Source organism: Ananas comosus, linkage group 14 (assembly GCF_001540865.1).
Source record: "Ananas comosus cultivar F153 linkage group 14, ASM154086v1, whole genome shotgun sequence".
NCBI classification, from domain to species: domain Eukaryota; kingdom Viridiplantae; phylum Streptophyta; class Magnoliopsida; order Poales; family Bromeliaceae; genus Ananas; species Ananas comosus.
The window spans coordinates 3,263,598-3,285,269 of NC_033634.1; the positions used below are offsets into that span (position 1 = coordinate 3,263,598).

At 36.2% G+C, this 21,672-nt stretch overlaps 3 protein-coding genes and 1 long non-coding RNA gene across 5 annotated transcripts; 3 read left to right on the forward strand and 1 right to left on the reverse strand.

Moving 5' to 3' along the window:
• Positions 1,487-11,374, forward strand: LOC109720196. Its single transcript, XM_020247115.1, has 11 exons — positions 1,487-4,142; positions 4,444-4,683; positions 5,545-5,674; positions 6,616-6,768; positions 6,970-7,211; positions 7,315-7,384; positions 7,927-8,133; positions 8,818-9,047; positions 9,566-9,644; positions 9,719-9,856; positions 10,742-11,374. Exons 1-11 carry the CDS (start codon positions 1,546-1,548, stop codon positions 10,910-10,912), a joined length of 4,257 nt encoding a protein of 1,418 aa, XP_020102704.1. The 5' UTR covers positions 1,487-1,545; the 3' UTR covers positions 10,913-11,374.
• LOC109720835 lies at positions 15,990-20,231 on the forward strand. 2 transcript variants are annotated; one of them, XR_002219078.1, is made up of 4 exons: positions 15,990-16,427; positions 18,229-18,388; positions 18,831-19,475; positions 20,087-20,231. XR_002219078.1 is itself a non-coding variant. In XM_020248173.1 (3 exons), exons 1-3 carry the CDS (start codon positions 16,229-16,231, stop codon positions 19,339-19,341), a joined length of 870 nt encoding a protein of 289 aa, XP_020103762.1. In that variant the 5' UTR covers positions 15,990-16,228; the 3' UTR covers positions 19,342-19,563. The 2 variants fall into 2 exon arrangements, 1 of the variants encoding a protein (XP_020103762.1); XM_020248173.1 differs by lacking the exon at positions 20,087-20,231 and having other exon boundaries at positions 18,831-19,563.
• Positions 20,237-21,236, reverse strand: LOC109720836. Its single transcript, XM_020248174.1, has 2 exons — positions 20,906-21,236; positions 20,237-20,558 (listed from the first exon to the last, which is right to left on the reverse strand). The coding sequence occupies exons 1-2, from the start codon at positions 21,200-21,202 to the stop codon at positions 20,385-20,387; spliced, it is 471 nt and encodes a 156-aa protein (XP_020103763.1). The 5' UTR covers positions 21,203-21,236; the 3' UTR covers positions 20,237-20,384.
• On the forward strand, positions 20,471-20,794 carry LOC109720837. The gene is made up of 2 exons (XR_002219079.1): positions 20,471-20,575; positions 20,724-20,794. It is a non-coding gene; the product is annotated as an uncharacterized LOC109720837 (long non-coding RNA).

Here is a 21,672-nt window from a genome sequence, read left to right on the forward strand (position 1 = left end):
ATAATATAGACTTTATTTATTATTTTTTATACTAAACTGTTATTTTATTTTTTACAAATTTTTACTTTAACAGTATCTATCCTCCCGTAACACGCGGGTCACTGCACTAGTTTTACATGAAAGTTGTTAAAAAAAAGGTGATTAAGTGTGACAATATATATTCAATTCATTTTGATATAAAAAATTACAAAATATATAAAAATAACTATAAAGTGAAAATTTTTTTAATATATAAAGATTTATTTTTATAATATAAAGATTCATTAAGTGTGACAATATATATTCAATTTATGAATATTTAATATATACATTTTTTTTACAAAATATATAAAAAAGGATTTATTTTACATTTTTTTAGTATTTAACTATTGTCTTAGATTTTGTGTAAAATTATAGATTTTTTACCAACAATATAGAGATTGGCGACAAAAAAATAGTTTAGTAATATCAACAAAAAAAGAAAATAGTATAAAGTAGGAAAAGAAAAAATAAATCTATAAATATAAAGATTAATAAAATATAAATAATATAGTAATATCTTAAAAAAAATATAATATAACAAATAAAAAATAATACTAAAGTACAGTATGATATACTATAATTAAGCCATAAATAAATATGAAAAAAAAAAAGTAAAGAGGTTCAAAACTTAGCTGAATTATGAATCATTTTGAGTGAGCTATTTAACTTTTCAAAATTTTGATATTTCTATATGAACTTTTCAACTTATTTATGGCTTAATTATAGTATATCATACTGTACTTTAGTATTATTTTTTATTACTATATTATATAATTTTTTTTCAAACACACCATTATATTATTATATTTTAGCAAGATTCAATCTATGTTAGTGAGCTATTTAACTTTTCAAAATTTTGATATTTCTATATGAACTTTTCAACTTATTTAATTTCGACGGTAGTTTGACTTTAAAATTTGAACTCAATATTTATCTTTATAAATTTTATTAGAGTAAATTTAAAATTTGAAATTAAATTATCGTTCATTGATTTAAATCAAACAATTTAAAAGATTAGACAATAATATCAAAACTATAAAATTCCAGATAGTAGGTTCAAGAATAATTTATAATAATTCATATAAATTCTATACTTCATAATAATAATAATAATAATAAAAAAAAAGGTTAATTTCATACAAATTCCTATAAACATAGTGAATAACAAATATCTCCCTATAAAGTTCAACTTTTATATGTTGTCTCTTTAAAAGTCCTGATGTGTTCAAATACGTCTCTACTGTTAGAATCCGTTAGAAAAATTTAATTAACCATAGATTAAATATTTAACCCGAATTAATTTTTAATATTTTTGTCCCTTTATATTATACTATTATAATTTTTAAAGGGATATATTTATAATGGCAAAATTAAAAATATAAATAGTTTTTTAACTAATAAATTAGAAGTACATATTTAAAAATATTAGAATTGTTACAGTAGTAATATATATAAATTNACCCTAGAAAACCTCAGATCCCTCCCCACTCCGACCTCCCCCCCATTCCCCTCGCCGCTCCTTCCATGGATCGCCCCGACCTAGGTTTCGACCCGCCCTTCCCCTCCCCCGCCCCCTCTCCGTTCCCCGCCATCTCCTCCCCCGCCTTGTCGAAGCCGCGGTTGACGAAGCTGCGGAAGCACCTCGGCTCCTCGCGCGCGCGGGCGACCCCCGTCCCCGCCGCCGCCTCCGCCTCCGCCGCCGCCGCCGCCCCGGCCGAGCCCCCCGCGGCGGGGTTCAACCCCTTCGCTTCCGCCCCTTCCGAAGGCGGAGCCGCGGGGGCGGCGCTGCACGAGAAGCTCCGCGGCTGGCACCCGTTCAATCCGGAGCGTTCGAGCCGCCGGGATGCGAGTAGTTTTGCTTTCGGTTCGAATTCCGAGTCGAATCGAAGAGCGGATGGGGTTTCCGGCGCGTTCGTGTTCGGGGACGGTTCTGGTGGTGTTAAAGGGGAGGGTTCCGATGGCGCTGCTTTTGTTTTCGGGGCGAGTTCTTCGCCGGGATTGAATAAGGAGAATGTTGCTCCCGAAAACAAGCAGGATGATTGCGTCTTCAAGAGTGGAGTGGAGGGGAGTTGGAATTTGAGTGTGAATTCGTCCGAGAGTTTGGAAAGTACAAATCGTGGAAATGCTGAATCTCAAAAGCCGGAAGTAAATGCTTTTGCTTTTGGTGCTGATAATGATGCGTCGCAACTTGATATGAAGAACATTGAATTGGATAGAACAGTAGATGGTACATCTATTTCAGGGAAAGTAGGTGGTGGGAATGATGATGCAGCAGGTGTTTTTGTATTTGGGGTTGGTATGGGAAAACCTGCCTCGGCAACTGGTGGGTTTGATCCAGTGAGGCCAGAAAGTGCACCTTTTCTGTTTGGTATGAGCTCAAAATCGAATTCGGATGCGAAAGATGTTGAACCAAGAAACGAAAGAGAGAGATCTGGGGATTCTGATTCGGGTGTCTTTGCATTTGGAAGAAGTGGAGGTGGACATTCGGAATCAACTCAGAGCTCTTCTCTTGGTTCAGATGAGGGCTCATTTTCGAAGCTTCCTGATGAGATGAGGAAGCTGAATTTGCGGAATTCAGGCGGTGATGATGGTTATGAGAAGACAAAGCAGACCGATCAAAGGGGTAAGATGGATGAGAGCGACAAATTTGTTTCCAGTGCCAATACAAGCATTCCTAGTTCTTTTGGTGGTATTGATTCAAAAGAGTTGCCGGAGGAGATGAACAAGTTGAATATAGGAAGTGCAATATCATCTCAAAATGTGAAAAATGTATTTACATTTGGAAGCAATGCACCAAGTTCATCCGCAAACTCTGTTAAGGGTAATTCTGCTGAACCTCCAGAAGATAGCATCCATGCTGGAGGTTCTACTAATAATGGTAATCGGCTTGATGTGTTTGTTTTTGGAAGAGCTAACAATGTATCTCATAAGTATGAAGGGACTGCAGTAAGTATGCTGAATGACGATATAGAGAAGTTAAATATCAGCAGAGAAAAGGAGGATTCACCTGGCCTTTCTGAATGTGCTTATGCTTCTACTTCTACTTCTTGCAAAGCTGCTTTTCAGGCCGACAAACAGGACAGCGATGTAAAAACCAGTGCTATTCCACAGTCTGAACCAGAGAAGCCCCAAGGAGAAGCTGCGCCTTTTGTTTTCACAAGCATGCGCGAAGGTATAGAAGCAGTGAAAATGGAATTTCGAGCCACTAAAGAGGATGCTTCTGGGTTTGTTAAGGAAGGCTTGTTTTCATTCAGAGAGAAGAAGGGAGAAGCTAAAATCAGAGAGAAGAAGGGAGAAGCTAAAAGTACAAGAGTTACAAACAGGAGAACTAAAACGAAGAAATCTGCCCCATTCCATCAGACTTCTTCTAAACGAGGTTTTACGAGGGAAAACGGTTCCCCAGAAGATATGCAACCAGAATCTCCTGGCGGGTATTCTCCAATGGATTGTTCTCCTTATCAAGAGATTTTAGCAGATGAGCAATTTTCAAGAGAAGCTTCAGTGGCATCTGATGAGTCCGTCCAATTTTTCTCTCACTGTGCATCGAGTGAAAGACAAAAGTCTAGTTATGTAGAAGAAGATTTGGTTTCTTCAACGGAGAACTTGGTAATCAGTGAGGAAGATCGTGGTGTGGAGAATATAGATCGTATTGATAATAATTTTGTTTCCAAGTCATCTGGTATTGATGAAGCAGCACATGCACCTTTTAGTTTCAAATCAAAGGATGTTGATGTTAACAATGTCACTGCCTCCTCTGCAATGGAAGCTGAAACACATTTTACTTCTTCATCCAGTTTTGAAAATTTTGGTGGTCTGAGCTTCACCTTTGCAACGTCACCTTTTAGTCAAGGTCCAGTATCAGCATCAAAGCGCATTTTCAAAAAGAAAAATAGGAGTAGAAGTCGTCAGCCTTCCCCGGCTCTTAATAGTATGTTTTCAGTTGCCAGCAATTCCATGCAGTCAGATGCTTCACAAACACTAGAAGGAACACCATCTGTATCTCAAAGTGTAGATGATAATAAACAAGAAACCAATGAAACACAGAAGGTTGTTAAAGAACCTATAGCTACAGGTTCGGCTAGTGTTGTGGCGCAGGAAGCCTGTGAGAAGTGGCGTATAAGGTAGGTACCTTTTCCATAGAGTTAAATACATATGCATCCCTGCAAGGTTCAGAGATTGTGGATTTGTTCCTGCAAAACATATATTGTCAAATTTTCAGTTTTGAAAAACATAGAGGGATACAGTCGACAATAAAAAGTCCAGAGGGTCTAGTCCATACATATATAGCTTTGCTGGAATATATATATGAATTGTTCGCTTTTCTATTTGCTTCTAAGTGACAGTTGAAGTTTCCTGTATAAGCTTTGACTTGCTTGTATGGTTTGATTTCATTCGTGACCTGATTTTGCTTCTGTGCATTAGGGGTAACCAAGCTTATGCGAATGGACTTTTGTCTAAAGCAGAGGAGTATTATATTCGCGGGATTAATTCTATACCTCCGAATGAAACTTCTGGTAGCTGCATGCGAGCATTGATGCTATGCTATAGCAACCGTGCGGCTACGCGAATGTCCCTTGGGCGTATGAGAGAAGCACTTAGTGACTGTATGGCGGCTGCTGCAATTGATCCCAGTTTCCTCAGGGCACAAGTTAGGGCTGCAAAGTAAGAATTTTCAATTTGTTAATCGTCTTATCAAACTGAACCTTAAACTTTATAAATATATTACTGTATGAAGTCTAAGATGTTAAATTTTATTATTTCTCCATTCATGATGGACAATAGGATATGCTGATAATTAATGCTAAAAGTCATCTTTGCAAAAATATATGAATGAAGATCACTGGGCAGTGAGAATTGGGACTATGATTGTCTTTGTATCAGACAGAGAAGAAGTGAACTAGCTGTTTTTGCAGTTTTCTGCAGATTGAAAGTAATAAGAACAAAAGAAAACTTATAAATGACGCAACATTTGGGATTATTGATGTCTTTATCTTTGGTTTTTCCCAAGTTCATTAGTGTTTCAAGACATCTAGAGATGAACTTTGTCATTGGCTGTTAGCTCGCAATTTCTCTTTTCTTTTTCTTTTCTTTTCTTTTCTCTCTCTCTTTTTGGTTTTTTAACAAAGAACCAGAAAAAATGTTACTGGTGAAATGTTGTTTTGTTGTCAAAACAACTGCTACCTAGATTGACTCTGCAAAGAACCTGATAAGCAAAATTGACGAGGACCATAGGCAGGTACCTTTAATCCCAATTACTTAGGGAAACAAAATTAATAACACAGACAATAAACAAGTCACAACCTACTCTAATGTTTCAGTGCTGTATCTACTGATGCACTGAATTTGACTTCTGCTTGTTGAGTCATATGACAATGCCATCAATCAGAAAATCTTTTGGCTTGGCTTTGTTGAAAAAAGGATTTTTTATTTAAAAAAGTAGGTATGTAAGCAACTTTACTATCCTGTTCTTCTGCTTCAAAAGGAATAAGGACAGTAAACTAAATCTACATTCGATGGTTGTAGCTGCCAACTTGCACTTGGAGAGATTGAAGATGCACTGAAGAATTTCAAGAAGTGCTTGCAATCAAATAAGGAAGCGACTTTAGACCAAAAAATCTTAACAGAAGCTTCTGAGGGTCTGCAAAAAGCTCAGGTAGCATAGCCAGCTTCACTTTTGTTCATTATAGTTTCATTAATTTGTGATATATACTTTGAGCATTCTTTGAGTGGCTAAGATGTGCCTCTATAAATGTACTGTGCATCAAACAGAAACCTAGAAAAAGTAAACACATCTTATGGTTTTGAGGCTTTTTGTTGAATGACAAGGAATATTTTTCTTTTATGAATAATATTGTGTTAAAGTGCAAATTGTAAACAATTGACCTCCAAATATGACAATATGGTGTGCATTATAAGTAAATTTATTATCAGATGTTTTGCGCTATTATATTTCTTTTGCCATTTTAAGAAAATTGAAATTCTGAAAAAAGAAGATGCAAGAAAGGGCGAATTGAAGATTAAATCTTTCAAAATGTTTCAGTTCTTACATTCGTTAACTTTCACAGATCAGTTTGCTGTCCATGTCTTCTTGACGCTCTTTTCTATTAATACTCTTTTCAAATATCAAGCTACTTAACTTTGCACTGTATTTATGAATAATACAAATGGACACATTAAGTAGAAGGAAACATCATTTTGTACTTTCTCACACGGTAACTGTTAAAGAAATCAAGTGTAACACAAATAAGTAAATGTAACCTGAGTTTATTTTACTTCTTCAATTACAATACCCTTTCCAATAGACCTCCTAATTAGTCTGTTGTGCCTCTGATATAACTATATTTTGATGTTGCATACCGTTTGATTTATTTTTTGCCTTTTGAGGTCCTTATGCTTTCTTTCTTTGTTTTTAATCGAGATCCTCATACTTTCTTTTGTCTAACAAGTGTCCTTCCCGACTATGAAGTAACAAACAAATCCATTTCTCAGACATGCATGCTTGCATCCATTCATACATACATCCGTACGTACATGCATACAGACATACATATATCTACATTTATTTGACTGACAAATGCTGTTTTTACTTGACAGAAAGTATCTGATTACATGATCCAGTCTGAGGAACATCTACTGAAAAGGACATCCGATGAAGTGTCAAGGGCCTTACAACTTATCTCTGAGGCCCTTACAATAAGTACTCATTCAGATAATTTAATGGAGATGAAAGCAGAGGCTCTATTAATGGTCTTTGTTTCTGCTATTTTTTATCCTTTACTTCATGTTATCGCTTATCAATGATAGAATTTCACTAGTTGTCATTGATAATGTTATGGCTATATGTCACCAGTCAGTAAATCACATTATTTAGTATAATTTGCATTAGCCTTTCTGGCACAATTGAGCATCTGTTCTCTCTGCTTACACATTTTTCTGTGTATCTAACAGCTTCGGAGATATGAAGAAGTAATTCAATTTTGTGAGCAGACTCTCGATTTGGCTGAAAGAAATACTGTTTCCTGTTCTGCTGATGGTCAATCCAAAAATGTTAACAATTCTGAACAAGTCAAGTGTTATCCAAGGCTTTGGCGATGGCGTCTTATTTCGAAGTCTAATTTCTATTTGGGGAAACTTGAGGAGGCTCTTGATTTACTGAAGAAACATGAGCAAGTGGAACCGATCGTAGATAGGTTAATCTAATTTCCTTTTCTATTTTTGTTATTCCTTTACTTCTGTAAGCTCTAAACATTTTGTGATTTTCAGTTTCTAAATTTCATGAAAATAAATGATCAGGTATGGAAAGAAGTCTCTGGATTCTGCTTCATCATTTGCTAGAATCGTGCGCGAACTCCTACGGCTTAAAGTATGTGGTTATGATATCCTTTACTGTTAATTTTGGTAGTTGAAATTGTCTATTTCTGTTTTCATGAATGTTCGAAATTGTTTTTATTTTAAATGATAATTACTATGCTTAGTTGATTACAGTAGTGCTGATATACCATCCCTAGAATTTTCCCTTTATTAGAGTCGAATGATTAAGTTGGATATAAAATTAAAGATATGGGTTTTTGTAACTTGCATCTTCTTGAACTAGAGAGCCGCGAATTTTTGGCTTAGGTTTGTATTGTTGTACTCAAGTCACCGCGGACACTTCTCAGTTATATAAGATGTAGCTTGATCTTGAGTATATTCCTGCTTGTATAAGTTTATTGAACTCATTCATACTTCTATTTTTACCTACTATCAAGACTGTGTTACAATACATTACTTCCTAATTATTTTGAGATGCCGAGAGAACTACTGTTTGTTTTCCCCAGTCTAAGCAGTGTTGATAGAGTTTAATCTTTTGTTTAATGAGGATGAACAAATTTCTCATATGCTACTTGTAAATTTTCCCATGTTCAGGCTGCTGGGAATGAAGCCTTTCAAGCTGGTAGGTATTCAGAGGCAGTCGAACATTATACTTCTGCTTTATCATGCAACAGTGAATCTCGCTCTTTTGCGGCAGTATGCTTTTGCAATCGCGCAGCTGCATATCAAGCCTTGGGTCAAATTACAGATGCCATAGCCGACTGTTCTCTGGCAATAGCTCTTGATGCTAGTTATCCAAAGGTCGGTCACTCTGGCCTTTTCTTCGACATGTCCTACTTATTTAGCACCTTTCTAGTTAAATGACTTCTTTAGTTGATGTATTTCAATGATATCTTTTTTTGAGCGAGGCTACTATGTTTCTGGAAGCACGGAGCCTTCTGTGCTTCCATCGAAAAAGACATGGAAGCAACAGTCGAAACATCGAAAACGACATGGAAGCACGGAAGGCTCCGTGCTTCCAAAAGCATAGTAGCCTCACACTCTTTTTTTTTCTCAATTGTTTTATTGTTCTTGAAGTCCAAGTACTCTGCCGTAAATGTTTACAATGAATTGTTATTTGTTTACATTAGATGTTTTTTTTATTTTGTTCCGTCCACCATTGAAAATGATTTTGTATATCATCGATGCCTTTGTGTCAAATCATTTTATTGTTTCTTTTTTTTTCATTTGCATTTTTTATGGATGTATTTTGCCTGCTTTCTGGGTCATACAGGCTTAACGCAGTCTTTCATCTCTTTGCATTAGAGTTTGAATGAAGAAATTGGACCTGTTTATATTGGTACAAAATTGTTGGAATTAAGTTATATTTTTTGAGCCAAGAAAAGGGAGCATGAGATAAATATTAGAAAATTCAAATTTAGGTATTATTTTCTTGTAAATTACCGTATTGAGCATATTTTTGTCTAATAAGACTTTCTATTTCAGGCCATTTCTAGAAGGGCCACCTTACACGAGATGATCAGGGACTATGGGCAGGCAGCTAATGACCTACGCAGACTAATTTCTCTTCTTGAGAAACAAATACAAGAGAATCCACCTGGAGTATCAGGCAAATTAACGAGTATCTCTAGTGATCTAAATCGAGCCCGTATTCGGTTTTCTCATGTGGAGGATGAGGCCAGAAAGGATATTCCCTTGGATATGTATTTAATATTGTAAGTCTTTGACAAACTTCCCCCTCCATGATTCTTATTTTTCCCTATTATTCTACTGTCTACTTTAGAATATTAATTCTCTTCCTTTGTCGTTTGTATACCCAAGACTATATCCATGCATGTTAGCTTGTGATCCTGTAATGACGGAACTTTACTATATTGATAAAGGCTGGGAACTTTGAGCTGTTAGCTAGAAGTTGCATATGTTTATCTTTGTTAATTAAAACTGTTTTGCGGTTGGTGAAGACTTTATTAGTACTTGTCTGTTTTTTCATTTGTGCTGTTTTTCATGGCCTGGAAAATACTTTTCAGTATTCTGCTTAGGCGGTATTACGTCGTTTTTAATAGCATCTTTATTTTCCGGCATTGATAACAAATCTTCTGTTGTCTTGATATCTTATCTGATATCTTATCTGAAATAATACTAATGAGAATTAACATTGATAATAAATCTCTTCTGTTGTCTTTATATCTTATCAGAAACATGCTAATGAGAATTCACCTGCTTCTGTATGCAGAGGGATTGAATCATCAAGCTCTGCAGCAGATGTAAAGAAGGCATACCGCAAGGCTGCACTTCGGCATCATCCTGACAAAGTCTTAACCCTAACTTTGTGCTTGATACCGTTCTTTTTCTTGAACTTGCTTCCCTAACAAGTTTGACTTTGCAGGCAAGTCAGCTTCTAGTAAGGACTGACAATGTTGATGATGCTCTGTGGAGAGAACTCGCTGACGAAGTCCATAGAGATGCTGATCGGCTATTCAAAATGATAGGGGAGGCATATACTATACTCTCGGATCCCTCCAAGGTATAACTTTTGAACTTGTAGTGTTATTCATGATAGTTTAGTGCTGGTATATTATTAAGACTTTTTTTTTGGGAAAAAAAATGATTAATCTCGCTTTCTTCAACACTAAATTGGATGCAATCTTTTGATAACCACATCGACCACATCGATATATAGCTTGGGTATCATATAATGAGAAGAGTAAAAGTTGGAACCCTGCTATCGTGCATTTAAAGTAGTTATTAGCAAGTTCACGTGATATGTAGATAATTAGTTGCATAAACACTTGGAAACAAACCCTTAAGCAAGAAAGCTGTGAATGTCATCTTAACAGGGTTGACAGTCATGTCAAAGGATGATGTGTCCGACAGTCTGTAATATGCTAATGTTGTGTTGGCATATGTTAATTAAATATTTGAGCTGCTTGGTCTCGTTTTATTTGGCTACCTTCCACTTTCTTCTTGTTCATTTTTAAAAGCTAATACTCTATATGCTTGAATGGTGATAGTTGCAATCTATTCATCTATGTTTTTGTTGGGCAACTTAACCAAAAATCTAATGACTGTTTTCCTTTTCTCTATTCTTGAAGAAAAAAAAAAAAGAGAGACAAAATCAGGCTGCAAGCTAACTGACAACAACCAAAACAGAGCAGTCCTCCTGGTCGAAATGATTGATGATGACCTTCTGTATTAAAATCATTTCATCGCACCAATTGCCAAACAAAATAGTTTTAGAAGTGAAAACATATATTAGCAAACCAAGCGGTGGCAAAATCTTCCAGTTGTATATTTTTCATCTTGGAAGTGGCAAAATCTATGTTCCTCAAACCTTAGTTTGCTCGCATTCACTCTATACTGCTTTTTCTTCAAAACGGTGGACATGTAATATATTCTTTTCTATTTGTAGCGATCCCAATATGACACAGAAGAGGAGATTAGGGCAACCCTAAAGAAAGGTTATACTATGAGCAGTACACCTAAGACGTCCTCGGAGTGCTACTACAGCAGCCAATATGAAAGGAGTAGCGGTGGGCGCCAATGGCGAACATATGGGAGCACAAAATCGTTCCGCAAGTGAGAAATCTCCACATTCTCGGATTTTTTTCCAAGCTCAAAAGAGGCTTCCATTTTTTTCCTTTGCGAAGGCCATCTAGAACCTTCCAGACGATTCGGAGGCGCATGTACATACATCGGCACAGAGCTCTCACACTGACACATGTAAAAGCGATTCTTCTGTCAGAGTTTTGATTGGTCGGTTGGTTGATGCTTTCGGATGAAAGAAATTGTTGTTTTTCTCCGCCCGCTGTTCGGTGTATAAGATGGAATTGATGGCTGGATGAGAGAAGTTTTGCTTATGATTGTAATTGAAATGGCTGTTGTTCACAAATATACATCAGAGAAGTCGACGGCGGAATCATATGCGGCGGATGTTGTACTTTTTTTTATTTGTATCTTTGTGTCTTTTGTGATCATTTGTAACGATGAGAGTTTTCATTTAATGTTGTAATGAAGAGTGCTTGCGAACTTGAGATCTTGATTAGGATGTTGCTTGAAGATGCTCCCTTTCGAGTTGAAGATGATTAACAATCTCTGTGACGCGGCTCTCGAGCAAATCGGAGATCATTTATTATAGTTTGGAGGTTAAGAGTGCTAAGAAGTTATGACATCTTTTCTGTAGCTGCTGCTTCTGCTGCAGCACTCCAATAAGGAGCTGTTTGGTTCCTACGAAAATTACGGAAAACAGTATTTTGAAAATGATTTTCTATTAGGTTTCCAGAAAAAATAAACTTAATTTTAGTTTTTTTTTTCATTTTTTTTTATAAAACTAGTGTTTTCATTTTTCAAAAAAAAAAAATCTGAAAATAAAGACCATGGTTGTCTATAAAATTTAGAAAAAGTTTTTTAAAACTCTAATTATTTTAAAAAAATTTAAAAAATAATTTTTTGTTTTGAAACTAAATGTGGATGGTAAACGCTAACTAATTATCCCAAAAGTACATGCTGATAGGAAGGACATATTTATTGCACTTAAAGGCTCAACCACATTTAAATGCAGGCACATAAGTCCCCCCACACTCTTCCATATTATCCGATGTATAATTATTTGGATGTTGCATATTTTTTTCTTTTTAGATCTTAACGTTCTCGGCGACCACCCAAAATCATCTAGTGATGTGAGTTTTATCTCACATTTTTGGTTGATGAATTAGCTCTAGTACCAACTGTAATGGCTTAACTCACTAACAGTAATAACTTATTGAGCCCAAACAACTGATCCAAAAGGATTAAAATTAGTTATTAGTTCTAATATGCTAGATCGTTACAGTTGATATCAGCACTGATTCACCAGCTGAAAATGTGAGATGAGTCTCACATCATCTGAAGATCTTAAACTATGTGTGTTGTTGGACTGACGAGAACGTCAGATAAAAGAGAGAAGTATATTACATATCTCAATAGTCTCTCATCGAATGGTATGAAAGAGTGCGAGGAGGGTTATATGTGTGACGAATGCACTAATACTAATAACTAAAGCATTTTAGGCTAGTAATTTGAAACTACCGAGTTATCATTACACGTGGGCCAAATAGTTGTAGTTTGTAACCCAGTGTGAGGGTGAGGAATTCTACACTATCACACTTGCACCAACCACTCACTCAACTCTAGGGGGCCCACATCACACTAACCGCATATTCTTTAATCCAAGGGCCGAAAACTTACAAACACCCATGACTTGATACTTTTAAAAGTATAGAAGATCAATTATATATATATATATATATATATATATATATATATATATATATATAGAGTAGGGGAGGGTTCGGGGGACAGGTGTCACACCAGGGTCCCCCAAACTCTCTTGCGTTACGCTACGTTCCAAAAACGGCCCCCGCACGTGTCGGTGTTGCACCCCGACACAAAAGCCCCGTTACATGTACTACTACTTGCCTCCGCAATACGATGAAAAGGAAGTAAATAAATATTAAATTTATTAAAAAAGATTTTAATTATTTTAAAAAAATTTTAAATACCATCCTGTGGTTTCACACTTTCTAACTTTAGTATCCTAAAATTTGAAGTGTATCAATTTAGTACCCTATAATTTTATTTTATTTTTATTATTCATTCCATTAAATTTTTTTTATTAAATCAATGGCAAAGTTAAAACTAAAAGATACTAAAGTGAATATTCGATAAACCTAGATAAGATATCTGAAGTTGTTTTACATATAATTTAACAAAATATTAACGAAGAAGCTGACGAAAAGAAATAAAATAAAACTATAGGGAACAAAAATGAGAAAGTGCAAAACCACATGGGTGATATTTGAAATTTACCAATTATTTTATACTATACAATATATTATATTATATTTTTTTAATTTTTTATATTGTATTTTTTTTGAAAAGTACCACTCAACTATTCATATTTTTCAATCCAGGTACTATAATAAGTGATAAATAATATAAATTTATAATTTTATATAAAAATTATTTTAAAACATTTGGTAAAATTTGACAGAGTATATATTCAGTTTATTTTAACATGATATTTAATAAATACATTAAAAATAAAAAATAATTAAATTGAGGAAAATTTTAATAAGTCTATTATGAAGAAATATTTTAAATGTATATTACAGTAAATTAATTATAATATATTTTTTGTAGTCTCATTCGAAAACAAAAAAAAAAAAACATTCTGAACTTATAAATAAATTTGGGTCCTGCTAAACAAGTGTAATTTTTTTTTTTATAAAACGGCCCCTCTATTTTTTCATCTGCAAAATATCTCAACTATTCTCATTTAATTTAAAAATAATTAAAAAATATTACTTTATACAGGGACCAAGTCACAATTCGGAGTATTGTAGGGACTCCTATACATTTTACTCAAAGACCTTAAAAAAAAAAAGAAAAAAAAAAAGAAAAAAGAGAGAGACAGAAACGGAATAGAAGAATTTAAAAAAAAAAACCCAAAGCTATAAAAAAAAAAACATGAAAAAATTTTAAACACCCTCTTTACTTAGTATTTATAGTTTAAAGTGTATAGTTTAAAGTGTATCGTGTTAGTATACTATCTATTCCTTATTTCCTTCAATAACCAGTAATAAAAAATTAAAACCATATGGTATTAAAGTAAAATATCGATAAATCATGGGGGGTATCTGAAGTTTTTTTTTTTCTATATACTTTAACGAAAAACCTAACGGGGAACTGAGAGAGAGAGAGAGAGAGAGAGAAATAAAATTGGCTTCGTTAGTTGTTCCAGAGATAGGTATAAGATGGGATATAAGATGGGTATAGAGTAATTTTATATTTGGTTGAGTATTGGGTTTAGTCCAGGTATAAGCAAAATAGTATTTGGTTGGAATAAGTGAAATAAGAAGAATAGTGAAGGATTATAAATAGAAAAATAATGATATTGTCTTCTTTATTATATTTGAAATAAAATTTTTTTAGTTTTATATTTTAAATTTTAAATTTAAATATATAACTCTTAAATTTCAAAAATACAAAATTAAAATTTGAATTTAAAAATCTCCAATTCGAAAATTCAAAGTTCTAAATTTTCAATTTCACTTTTTAAATTTAAGATTAAATATAAATTTAGAAAAATAAAATTTTAAATTTTAAATTTAAAAATTAAATATATCAATTTAAAATTTAGAATATCTATTTCAGAATAACCCGTTAAGGGGTGGGATAGTAATCCCATCTTTTTTTTTTGTTTGGGTACCCTTATACCCCAAGCAAACATAGTGATAGAGTATAAAAACATAGTGATAGAGTACAAAATGATACACATTCAACTATAAAAGTACTATAGTAAGAAAATACTAAATCAAATGTGGGTATCTGAAGTTGTTCTTATCTAAAAAAAGAAGAAAAGATAATCTCATTCAGTTCTTTATAAACATAACGAATAGTAGATATATTCCTATAAAGTTTAATTTTTCATATTTATCCTTATAAAAGTACTAACGTTTTCAAATATACCATTATTATTAGGATTCCTAGAAAAATATGATTAGTCATAGATAAAATACTTAAATCTGATTAGTTAATAAAATAAATTGACGCATTTACCCCTCTTATATTTCTAATCATAAAAATGACATTTCACTTATAAAGAAAAGAAGGTGATATAGAAATTTTTGAGAAAATATTTTTGCATAATTCTAATCCTTGGGGCTTCTATATTTGTGATGGTATTGTTAAAAGAGCAATGCTACAAGTACACCCTAAAGTGGAGTGTACATCTTACACCTACTTAATCCTAAGGCTAAATTACATAAAATCTCTTTATCAAAATTCGATTTTTTACTTTCTCCCATGTCATTTAAAAACTTATACTTTGCCTCTTTGTAAAATAAAAAATGTTCACGAGGGGTACTGTGATGGTAAAATGACCATTTTGCCTCTCGCCATTTTCATCTCTTCCCTTAATTATCTTCCTCAACAGCCGCCTCGATCGGCCGCGATTCACGCCTCGATCAGCCGCGATTTCTTTCCATTTTCTTCTCCACCTGCTACCCTTCTCCTCCTGCACTCTCGCCGCCCCTGGATTTCGGCGACAGTAGGGAGGAAATCGAGGTGGGCACAGATGGAAAGATAGGCAAGGGCAATGACGGCAAAGGCGAGGCGGCAGAGGAGGGTGAAGGGGTGTTTGTGGGCGCGGACGGAGATGTGGCCGAGGGCGAGGTTGTGGAGGAGGGCGAGGCGGCTGCGAGGCGGAGGAAGGCGAAGCAACTGGAAATAGGGCGGAGGGGTATTTTTGGTATAAAAAAATATTTTATAATAGAACCCTAACGGATCACTAACGGTAGAGGGTGAAGTGCACATTTTTTATTTTACAAGGGGGCAAAGTGTAGATTTTTAAATGACATGAGGAAAATAAAAAATCGAATTTTGACAGAAAAATTTTTCGTAATTTAGCCTAAAAATAAATAATAATCTAATAATAATAAATTAGAAAAATAAATATAAATATTACTAAATTTTTTAAATTTTATATATATCTGCTATTCGATATATTTATAAAAAACTGTATGAAATTATCCCAGCAAAAAAAATATCACTTAAATAATCAATTCTATTTCGTAATCCGAACTATATTTCTTATTTTATTCCCATCTCTCTCTCTGTCTCTCTCTATAATTCTCTCCTTATCTTTCTCTAATTCTCTCTCTCTCTCTCTCTCTCTCTAGTCTCTATACGTGTGTTGGGTTTTAAGGTGTCAGAGAGAGAGAGAGAGAGATTTTGCCAATTTTAGAAAAGTAGTAGTTTTTGCGAGCGTGCGCTCTCTCTGAGAAGCATCTTTGTTTCCTGTTTTTGATAATTTCCGATTATTCCAATTTGTACTACAATTTTGCTTGGGAGGAGAATCATGGGGGAGTGGAGAGGGAGAGCTGGGAAGTGGCAAGAAGACCACGGTTGGCCCCACCAGCCACCGGACTCCTCCGACGGCGGCGGCGGCGGCGGGTGGTGGCGCGCCGGCGACGTCGCCGCCGGAGGAGGAGGAGGAGGAGGCGGCGGCGCCGGCAAGAAGGCGGGGAGGTACGGCAAGCCGCCTAGGGCGTGTTCAGGTGATTTGCTCAACTGGGTTATCTTTTAGATTAATCTGCTCGTCTTGGTTTTGGATTAGGGTTTGTGTCTAGGGTTTTGTTTTTGTTTAACCTGTGGATTAATAATGATGCTTGTTGTTGTTTACGTTCCTTGGATTCCGTTTGTGGTGGGATCAATGTTAGGGTTTCTAGTAGCCCTGTTGTTGGGAGCACTTCATTTTGTTGATCTTTTGATGATCTGTGTGTGGATTCAATCTACATGTCGCGTTCATGTTGAGATGGTAATGTAGGTGATCTTTTTAGGGTTTTGGTGTAAAAAGAAGCCTTTTCTCAGGCTATTATTCTCCTTTTGTTGCTCCGTAAACAGGAAACTGGAGCAGGAAATGTTAATGGCTATGTAATGTAATTGAAGTTCTGTTTTTGTTATTATGCAAGAAAACTTATCATTGATTGCAACGAGAGTGTTTAGTTTTTCGGTGGGTTCGCGCTCTTGAGTCTTGATATTGTTGTCTGATGAATGTCAGGAATTACGTGCGTGATGAGTAGTTGGAAATGTACATTTCTCTGCACAAAAAATTGATGGGGATGGTCCCCCAACGTGAGACCGTTCCATCATACGTCTATCACACGGTCGGCTTGAATCTCAAGGTGTCGTACGTGAATGGTGGATAGAGCAGTCTCATATTGGGATCATCCCTACCATTTTTTTAAAAAAGTTTCTGTAGCTCCTTGATTTGGTTGGATTTTGGTGATGCTTGATGGTTTGTTAATAGATTGCGTCTTGATTCTTTCTAATTTTTCTGCAAAGCACGGAAAACTCTTTTTCAGGATGAAGAGCCTTTTCCAAAGTTCTTATTTTTCTGATAAAAACTTCGGAAGACGAAAACACTACTTTTTTCATAAAAGTTGAAAGTACTTCTCCTACAAACTAAATGGACAGAAAATACTTTTACATCCAAAAAACTATTTTCTGGGATATTTTTTGAAAAATTAACACCCGCCCCCTCCCCCCTTTCGGTATTTCTGCCTGTTAACTTTTGTTGTTTTCCCTTTTTTTCTTTTGAGATCTAATTTTCAGTCTGATTCTTTTCATGTGAAAGTCTTCGAGGTGTTGATGACTTTAGTTGAGTTTCAACTATATCTGATTCTGATTCTTTACAAGGTTTTGAAGCTCTTCTTCAAAGCAAAAATCAAAAAGAAAAGAAAGGAAAGAAAATCATGCTCTTCTTCAAAGCAAAAATAACAAAGTAAAGAAAGAAAAGAAAATCATTAAGGCATGGAGACAATCTATTTCAGCCTATGCATTCCTTAAGTTTCAGCTGGCATCTGTCTTTGTATTTGACTTTCTTTGTTGTCGTGCACCAAATGCAACTTTCTTAACAGCTTCAACTTTTTTCTTCTATTCGCAGTAGAGGCACAAATTCCTCCTAGCTTTCACACGGTTGAAACTGTGTTCCTCTCTCTCAATCTGAAAACAATATTACACTTCTAACAGAGTAATGGAGAATTCCTGGAGTTGAGACTGTAATTTCAATTTTCATAAGTTTACTTGTGAATTTTGACAGAGATTTCCATTTTGTTCTCAAAGTTACAATTTGTTTAGTCATGTAGTATTAGAGGATCTCAATTTCAATATCGAATTGTTTACTTTGAGCTTATTACGACGAAAGACTAATCACACTTCAATGTTTATCTGTTATCTGCTGTCAGATTTCTGTATGAATCTTATTCAAGAAAATGAGCTTCTGTTCGTGAGTTCTATTAAGGTTTTAGTGCGCTTCCATGATATGTAGCTAAAATCTTCTCGTTTTTACGATCTCAGGGCAGACGGTTCCCCGCTGGGAGAGGGACTTTTGCACCAGCGAGGGTTCGATCCCATGGAAGAAGCTGTGCGAAACCAAGAAGCTGATGTACTTGTACGAGAATGTCGCCAAGTGGGACGACTCCGAGGGGAAGGAGGCCTTCCAGAACGCCAAGGCTCGGTAATTAGAAACAACTGATTTCCTCTAAAAGCTTAAGTTATTAGAGAACTGTGTTTTTATAATCCTAATATTCAACAATTACCTAACAACTGGACTTACGACTTTTGATAGATTATTGGTTTTGCTTCCTTAGCATTTATACCCCTTCCCATAAAGTCAGTATCTATGTATTTGTTCCCGAAAACCAAATTTTGTTACGTTCATGCCCTTGCCATGGTTATATATGCAAAAATGATTCCTGCATAGATTCCCCTGAGGGGAATGCGTGCTAGCACGCAAAGTTCTCATAGGCATACATGTAGATATCAACAACCTGTGACTATTTACATAATTTTGTATATTTGCAGGGGATAATGTGGAAAAAGACCCCATTGTTTTAATACTCAATAGTCTCACTCTAAGCTGCGAGAGAACGGTGTTTTGATATTAATATATTCAACAGGTACTGGGCGAAGATCCATGGCCTAAAATGCGACATCCCCTTACCCAACCCTGACATGTACATCGACGTGGTTGATCAAGACACGATCATTGATCCTCAACTCATAGAAGACTTATACAAAAAGCCACCACCCCAAAACGGGAGTGAGACCGAAAGCAACTGCTTCTTGAATTTGGAGTCCCTTAATCAAGAAGTCCCGGCCACTGGGTGGGGCGACGACGAAGAAGATCCACTTCCCACGAAGAACAACGAGAATGAGACCGGTAACTTTGGCTACGCACCGAATTTGATCGAGTACGAGATCATCCCAAGCGGGTGGGATGATGTGGAAGATTCAGCACCCAAGAATGAACTTAAAGTTAGTGAGAAGTCGTGGGCGAGCACGGGCGACCGTTTAGGGGAGAAGTGGGGAAACAAGAGCTATAGCTGCAACTACTATAAGAGGAGGAACAATAATTGGAATTACCACAAGGGGTGGAAGAGGATGGACTACTATTGTGGACAGTACTAGTGTGGGAATTACCGCATTCAATCCTTAAGGGGGTGTCTGAACCAGACGCTGCAGTAATGGATGTAGTTCTCGCCGATTTTGTGTATTGCGTACTAATCTTGTACAGTATTGCTAACTCAAAATGCTCAAGCCTTGTAAGTATTCCATTTTATTCTTTTTGTAAATTAATGTATTAGTGATTGGCAATTTTGTAAGAGTGACTTTGTCGTCACACTTATTTAAGTCATTGTAGCTTATTTCGGCTTAATGCCAAACTGTTCTAATTGTTCAAGCATAGCTTAGTTGAAATGCTTGAGTAGTCCTTGCAATCTGTCAAATTGCAAATTGGTCCTCGATCTTTCACTTAAACACAGTAATCTAACTATGTCTAAATCACTAATTCTTGCACTTTCACTGCTGGATGTGTTTTCCATCAAAAGCCTCTGTTCATTTGGCAGTTTATTTGGTCAGTTCCTAGCAGAGAAAAGGAGCCTAGAAATGAAATTTGAAACAAATGGTAGATCAAGACAGTAATGTATTACTCTTTGTAATCAGTTTAGGATTCAGCATATATGCTAAGCATAAAAGTTGACCTCGATTTTGATTTCATCATACTGTGGTAATTTAGCGCTTACGAGTTTGTTTCTCTTAATCTATCATCGAAGATCATCGAAGAACAGTAACAAATTTGGCAAAAACTGAACTAGGAAGTAACATCTAACAGAAGAATTTGCTAATCCTTAATGTGGTTCATGTATTATTGCAGAAGCAAAGTGATGATGGTGATATGCACTGAATATGATATCTGAGCTTCTGACTTTGTTGAGGTTACATTTCCTGAGAAGCTTCATTAGGGCAAAATTATGCTTAAACAAGGTAGAATAAATAACTTGTTGCATGCCAAACACTCAAAAAGTTTTCTTTGGTAAACTAAACTTCATGTGAGAACATAATAGTATTTTCCAGGGGAAACCACAGGATCATGCTATGCTGCTTCTCTACAAAACATACCAATTTCACTGTCTACAAGCAAAGATATATCATTTATGTTCTAAAAGCTATTCTTACACTTCTCTTATAGGCCTGTTCCGAGCACGCGGAAGAGCAACCACTCGCTCCTCTTTCTCCGGCGAAACGACGGCATTTCCTTCTTCTTCTTCATCGTCGTTGTCGTCATCATAGCCATCTTCTTCGGCTGCCGCTTCGTTCTCTTCCATGATCGCCTTGTTCATCGCAAGCTGCGCGACAAAGAAAAGTGAGTATTCAGAGTTTCGATTTTATTATCTAACTTTTATAGCGTGTTCGCACACGTAAATGATTTTGACGAAACATTCTGCAGCTTTATTTTCCCTTAAATTGATCAGTAATTTGCATCAAAGATCACAACTTTAGCCGTTTTGCAGCTGGAGCAAGTGCGGGCGCAGTAAGTAACTGTCGAAAACATCTAATTCTAATAACTAAAATGACTGCAAAATTGAAGGGCCTATTTGCTATTTGCGAAGGGGGGTTCTCTCCATGAATTATTATCACAACGGAATTCACTGAGGACATGGGTCGAACAGTTGGTGGGCGGCGCGTTGGCTACCTCGTTGAGGTACTTCTCGTCGAGTTGGTCGGCGACGCGGGCGGCGGTGAAGATGGTGCCGGCGAGGAGGGAGAGGGGGAGGACGAAGGCGAGGATGAGGCTGTTCGTGCTCGGCCCCCCCGCCCTCGGCCTCACCACCTCCGCCGCTCTCCTCCTCCGCCGCCCCCCGCCGCCGCCGACGCCGGCGCCGGAGAGGGAGAGGGAGGAGGGGAGAGGTGGGTGGGGCCGGAGATGGGGGAGAGGAGGGGGAGAGGCGATGGGTGTGGTGGGAGAGAGCGTGAAGAGACTTGGCGCCATAGCGATGGTCCCTTTTCTTTTTCTTTTTCTTTTTTTTTTTNAAAAAAGGGAAAACTTCAAAAACCCCCTCTGTGGTTCCACACTTTTTCATTTTAGTACCCTGTGGTTTAAAGTGTATCAAATTAGTACCCTGTGGTTTCTCACTTTATCACTTTAGTACCCTGTGGTTTAAAGTGTATCAAGTTAGTACCCTGTGGTTTTGCATTTTATCACTTTAGTACCCTGTGGTTTTGATTTTGTATCAAATTAGTACCCTGTGGTTTTTTAAACTATAGGGTACTAAAGTGATAAAGTGTGAAACCACAGGGTACTAAAGTGATAAAGTGCAAAACCACAGGGTACTAACTTGATACACTTTAAACCACAGGGTACTAAAGTGATAAAGTGAGAAACCACAGGGTACTAATTTGATACACTTTAAACCACAGGGTACTAAAATGAAAAAGTGTGGAACCACAGAGGGGGTTTTT

Coding starts and splice junctions, on each gene's coding strand:
- LOC109720196 (XM_020247115.1), top strand. CDS start 1,546: ATGGATCGCCCCGACCTAGGTTTCGACCCGCCCTTCCCCTCCCCCGCC. Junction 6,769..6,969: donor AAGCAGAGGCTCTATTAATG/GTCTTTGTTTCT, acceptor TGTATCTAACAG/CTTCGGAGATATGAAGAAGT. Junction 7,385..7,926: donor GCGAACTCCTACGGCTTAAA/GTATGTGGTTAT, acceptor TCCCATGTTCAG/GCTGCTGGGAATGAAGCCTT.
- LOC109720835 (XM_020248173.1), top strand. CDS start 16,229: ATGGGGGAGTGGAGAGGGAGAGCTGGGAAGTGGCAAGAAGACCACGGT. Junction 16,428..18,228: donor GCCGCCTAGGGCGTGTTCAG/GTGATTTGCTCA, acceptor TTACGATCTCAG/GGCAGACGGTTCCCCGCTGG. Junction 18,389..18,830: donor TTCCAGAACGCCAAGGCTCG/GTAATTAGAAAC, acceptor TATATTCAACAG/GTACTGGGCGAAGATCCATG.
- LOC109720836 (XM_020248174.1), bottom strand. CDS start 21,202: ATGGCGCCAAGTCTCTTCACGCTCTCTCCCACCACACCCATCGCCTCT. Junction 20,559..20,905: donor ACGAGAAGTACCTCAACGAG/GTAGCCAACGCG, acceptor TTTGTCGCGCAG/CTTGCGATGAACAAGGCGAT.